General features: G+C 42.1%; 1 protein-coding gene across 1 annotated transcript in view; it reads left to right on the top strand.

Moving 5' to 3' along the window:
• Positions 1-300: 300 nt before the first annotated feature.
• The window catches only part of ZXDC (ZXD family zinc finger C), a gene marked incomplete at its 5' end in the record, with an annotated part of 11,518 nt that continues 6,054 nt past the window's right edge, over positions 301-5,764 (top strand). The window contains 6 exons of the mRNA XM_009639296.2: positions 301-460; positions 1,395-1,473; positions 1,584-1,714; positions 2,653-2,823; positions 3,408-4,093; positions 4,844-4,928. Coding sequence (XP_009637591.2) covers positions 301-460; positions 1,395-1,473; positions 1,584-1,714; positions 2,653-2,823; positions 3,408-4,093; positions 4,844-4,928 — 1,312 coding nt within the window. The remainder of the gene's footprint in view (positions 461-1,394; positions 1,474-1,583; positions 1,715-2,652; positions 2,824-3,407; positions 4,094-4,843; positions 4,929-5,764) is intronic.

The raw sequence follows: 5,764 nt of genomic DNA on the forward strand, positions 1-5,764 counted from the left end.
GGCTGCTGCGCCTCCGCAGGTCAGCGTACCTGGGGTGGGGAAACGCCTGGAGTTGCAGCACAGGGCTTCAGCGGTGTGCCTCGAACGCCACTGTGCGTGTTTTGATCGCCCACCTCGGCTAAACAGCTGTAATCGCCAGGACTAGTGTAGTTTAGGATTGCGCCGTCTGGTTTTTCCGTGTGCCGGGATGTAATGTCCTGGAAAAAAGAGGAGGGTCCCCTGCTAAAAGTTGGGAGGGAGAAAAGAATGCAGTTTTCCCTAATCAGTTCTGTATCAAGCTGATGCGCTGTTTCCCTTCTCTCCCCAGGCTGTGAAAGAACGTTCATCACAGTGAGTGCGTTGTTCTCCCATAATCGAGCCCACTTCAGAGAGCAAGAGCAGTTCTCCTGTTCGTTCCCTGGCTGTAACAAGCAGTATGACAAAGCCTGCCGACTGAAAATCCACATGAGGAGTCACACAGGTATTCGTCAGGGTGACTTGCACCTGGGGCAGTACGCGGAAGGTAGTATGTGGAGAGTGGACTTCAGTTCACTGGAAAATCTGAAAGTCGTGAAATCTGAAAGGGTGACATGAGTTATTTGGAGTCAGAGGAAACGTTTAAGTCTTGGTCTTCGGGGGGGTGGGAGTCCGCTAAATGAACTTGCCAAATGCGAAGTAGCTATGGACATGCAAAGCTGTGGCTTTTGGCATGTGAACCCTGTTCAGAAAAATTATCCCAGCTATATTCCCAGGTTTGTAAACATTCAAAACATTGTATAAATTCTAATCTTGGTCAAAACAAACGGTTAAAAACTCTCAGAACATGTAGGTAGAAAAGTTTGGGACAGCAAGAAGATAAATTTCAACACAGGCAAGCAAGGTCCACTGCTGAGCTGAAATCCAGCCTGCCAGCGTTTTAAAGACAATTATGTGTGCTCTCTATTGATCTCCATTTTCCTGCTTTCATGGCTTTACAGTGCAGGGTTTGGTTTGGGGTTTTTTTAAAGTGTCAGTGGAAGTTCACAGTGATGGAAACTAACTTCACATAGTTCACCATATTGTAATCAATATATAATAACAGGTCATGAAAACAGAAAAAAAACCACCATATCAGCTGTGTTTCTGTTTTGAATGATGCTATTATTGGTTATCAAAGCACCTTCAAGATAGCTCAGATTAATATGAGATGGATTGATAATTATCTGAGCTTCCTGATGCCTGGAGAAAGATGTGATGGCTTTGAGTTAAAGACAACAGACTGTATGATGGGGAAGGGGCATCGCAGTACTCTGCAGTGAATTGCAGGAGAGGGTGGTTGAGTCTTGTTTTAAATTAATTTAAGCAGCTCTTGAGTTTTCCTAGTAGCAGTTTGTATTTCCATATTCGATTATTAATGTAACCTTTCTTTGCTTAAGGTGAAAGGCCTTTTATCTGCGACTTTGAAGGCTGTGGCTGGTCTTTCACCAGTATGTCCAAGCTGCTGAGACATAAAAGGTAGCCTTTTCTGATTATACTGTCTCTTGCTGGTTGTTCGTTTGTCTTTCTTCTGGTACTTAAGCAGCAGTGGATTTAATCACAGCAGTGACAATTTCCTTCCCTTGTAGGAAGCACGAAGATGACAGGAGATTTATGTGCCCAGTAGAAGGTTGTGGGAAGTCCTTCACAAGAGCGGAACACTTGAAAGGCCACAGTATAACTCACCTTGGTACAAAACCATTTGAGTGTCCAGTAGAAGGTATTGCTCAACTCTTGTTTGTATTAACCAGTGATCAGTGCGTATATTGCCTGAAGGTTGTGTGCCTTTTCCCCAAACGCAAGCTTATTACAGGGTTGGAACAATTTAGAGTGAGTCTTCTAATGGAGATTGAAGAGGCAGAACTCAACAAAAGACGTGTAACTGAATGAGTGATCATTCTCAAAGTTATGGATTGTGGAGAAAACAGTGGTTCATGCTCTAGCTTGATTTTCTTCTTTATGATGAACAGAACTGCTTTATTCTGGAAAATCTTGCTTCTGATACTCAGTTTCTGCAGCTCAGCTTTTTCACTTGATTCATTTGAAGTAGTGAAAAATGGTCCTGTCCAACATCTTCAAGGCCGTGGTTTGCTATTGTGACATGTCAGCTCGAGTGCTCAGTGGTTGCACCGTGGTAGTCTCTACCGCTGGGGTGGTGGGTGGCCATGCGAGTGGTACCTGTTTTGGTTGTATGGGAGCCTCGCTGGCGCTCCGTGTGCTGCTCAGCACTATATCCATCACTTCATCAGGACTGCAGGAACAAAGGGTTTGGGTCTGATGGGGAATATTCTGCTTCATAAAGTAAAGCAGCTCTGCTTGGTGATTGTTTCTCCTTTTAGTGGTTTTGCCAGCAGTCATCATGAAGAGTTTACATGCAAGATGCCATAGTGGGGAAAGGTTGCGTATTACGCTGAATGACTTAAGAGTTTCTTGTTGTCGGAAACGGGTCGTTGAACTATCTTACCCACTGAGGTGTCCTTGATATAAAACGAGGAAATGAATATTTGGCTTTCTCCTAATTCCTCTGAATGTATGCATGGGTGCTGCAAAATAGCTAATGGACTTCTGCAGAGCTACTCAGATTTGTTTTATTAAGATACTAAATATGAACATCAGATTGAAATCAGATGCTTTAAAGCCTTGTATATCATCTTGCAGGCTGTTGTGCAAAATTTTCAGCACGAAGTAGTCTGTATATTCACTCCAAAAAACATCTTCAGGATGTGGACTCATTAAAGACTCGTTGTCCTGTATCGAGCTGTAATAAATTATTCACTTCCAAACACAGTATGAAGACGCACATGGTCAAACAGCATAACTTCAGCCAAGGTAAAGTATTTGTTTCAGACTATAGGAGGGTGCAGTGGAAAAACTAAATGTTTTATTAAGGAAAATGTGTATTCACTGATGTTGAAATCTGAGCCACATCAATATGAATGGCAGAATATTCACCGAGACTGGAGTTGGTTCCCCCCCCCCTCTAAAATTTTCAGTGGGATCTGTAAGTAAGTGTCAGAAAGTGAGACTTGAGCTTGACCTGTGTGAAACTGTGAGAAATTGCAGCTTTTTTGAATGAAGTAGAGCTTGTCCTTCTCTATGCCATCTGTAAAATATGAGCAAGGACTAAAAGCACTTCTTTTCGGACTCATTTTTCCACTCCTCTGCACCCTAACTTAGTCTGGACTGCCTTAGTGTTATCTTTTGGCAAGTGCTTTTGTAACTGAAATTTCTCAGTAAAAGAGTGAACTTCTTTCAGTAAACTTCTTTTCCTTAAATCTACTTTCAAGGAAGTTGGGAAGTATTTTAGTGGGCTGAGACTCCAGAGTTTTAAGCTTCCTCCTTTGATCATTCATATTCTTCCTCCCCATTTGCTGCTGAAAGGACTGTTTTATAACCAAACCCTTCTCTTCCAGATCTCCTAACTCAGCTTGAAGCAACCAGCTCCCTCACACCCAGCAGTGAACTCACGAGTCCAGGACAGAGCGATCTCAGCAACATAGACCTTGTATCCCTGTTCTCCAACGTGTCTAGTAGCAATTCTGGAATTTCAACAGACATGGCGCTAGTGAACTCTGGAATTGTCACGATTGATGTTGCTTCGGTGGGCTCAACGCTCGGAGGAAACCTGCCTGTCAGTAACAATTCTTTAAGCCAGGCAGTTGATCCCTTGATACTGGTGGCTAGCAGCGACATGCCGCAGAGCCTGGACAGTTCTCTCTTGTTGGGAACCAGTGCAACAGTTCTACAGCAAAGCACTTTAAATTTGGATGATGTACAGACTGTCAATGCAGAAGCCTTGGGTTCGCTAGCATCTCTGTCGGTGAGGAATTCCAGTCAAGATGTGCACGGTTTGACGTCCAGCAATAATTTAACAATCGACACAGCCACTTTGACTCCTTCGAGTAGCCTCGGCAGTACCAATGTGCCTGAGTTACTAACACCAACTAAAGTTGAACGGAATTTGCTTCCTAGCTCGGACGTTGTTGGTCAACAAGAGGGCAGCAAAGTAGTGACGCAGTTTGTCTTCTCCAACCCTCCAGGGAGCTACAGCGCGCAGAAAGAAATGGATCTTGGCGCAGTGACTGGCAGCTCATTTTTGGTATGCAGTAACTAAATTCAGTTTACCCCTAGATGACCGGGAGAACCTGGCTCTGGGGATATCCATTGCTACCTACAGGGAGACCTTTCTCAGATTTTGCAGATCATGCATTTTGGCTTTTTAGGATGAAGGATGTAGAACAAACATTATGTTGAATAGTGTGTTGTCAAAAGTAGATTCAGCGTGGTGATAAGTTCTCTTAAGAAATACCGGAATTCTAGTGGGGAGAGTTAAGGCAGAACCTTCCAAAATAAGGGATTAAAAAATAAGCAGCCATCTGTCCGAGGATGAAATGGAATTTACAAAGAATACCCAAGAGTATGTGTTATGTCTTGTGCATTTTGTTCCAGGGAAGATTTGGGCTGGGAGAGTAACTGAAACATTTTCATCTCAGTCCTCATTCCAGTTTTAAGTACTCTTCCCTTTCTGCTTTACTATGTTACTGCAAACTTAACTGTTTATTTATATTACAAAGTAAATATTTACCCTGTTAAAATCTGAACACTTGTAAACATATGTGGAGCCAACTTCCATTTGTGTTGAACTCTACATACTGAGTACATACAGGGAATTTATTGAAACTAAGCAGAAGAGCATGGGAAACTAGAATTCAGTGTTTGCAGTGTAATAGGTAACTGCAACTGAGAACTCGTTAGTCTGTGTTCATTGTCTTGGTGTGTTCTTGCATTCAGAAAACTTTGCATCTCTTGGCTTTTTTTTTTTTTTTTTTTTTTTTTTTTTTTTAACTAGGAGAGCAGTGGGTCTGCGAGAACAGACTACAGAGCCATTCAGCTAGCCAAGAAAAGAAAGCAAAAAGGGAATGGGAGCAGCACAGGTGAGAAGTCATTAATTTTCTTAAATTTACTAAATACAATTACTGAGGGGTTTTGGCAGTGAAATGGGAGCAGGTATCTGAGTACATCCTTAAGCATCCCATCCGGTTTATTGCTAGTTAAAATAATTATGCATGTGGTGTACCATCTGTTACTCGGGATAATCACATTCTGTGGAATATCAAATTCACAGTAAGTTTACCAAGAAATCTGCACCATATGTTTCATGATTGTTAACAAGACACTATGCCTCCATCTCTTCATCTGCTTTTTATTTTCTTATTAAAATAAAAAAAATTAAGGTCACTTTGCTTTCTGTTGTTCATGCTTTTGGTCTTACCTAGTGGGTTCTCTCTTGCTCCGTACAGACAATGAAAACATTAGCTGCATTTGTTTTGCTTCTGTGTTTCATTTAGTAACAGTGTGCATGCAGTGTTAAGGAATTTATTGATTATCTAGAAATGCTCAAACCTCTCCCTTAGATTGTAACCGTATAGAGAGTTCTTGTGCAGGGTGAGGTTTAGTTCAAGATTTCAGATGTGTCCTCTTTCTCTTAAACTGGAGTTTGACTCAAAGCTGTCTGATGTGACTTACACACCACTACTTTGTCAGGTCAAACGTGGTCCATGGCTCACTAGACTTGCATGAGCTCAGGCCTTTGAGCTGTGTCCACCCTTGGGGCTGGCGTGGAACAACATACATATATATAGTTTAGTTCTTCCTTGTTGTCTCTTAATGCCTTCCACCTCTGAAATTCCAGGTGATAATTTTTAAGGTGAGTTAAGAGACTAGTTCTGAATTGAGCACTCTTACGTTTCTGTCTTTGTAAAAGGCATTC

Source organism: Egretta garzetta, unplaced genomic scaffold, assembly GCF_000687185.1.
Source record: "Egretta garzetta isolate BGI_Z169 unplaced genomic scaffold, ASM68718v1 scaffold215, whole genome shotgun sequence".
In the NCBI taxonomy this organism is placed as follows: domain Eukaryota; kingdom Metazoa; phylum Chordata; class Aves; order Pelecaniformes; family Ardeidae; genus Egretta; species Egretta garzetta.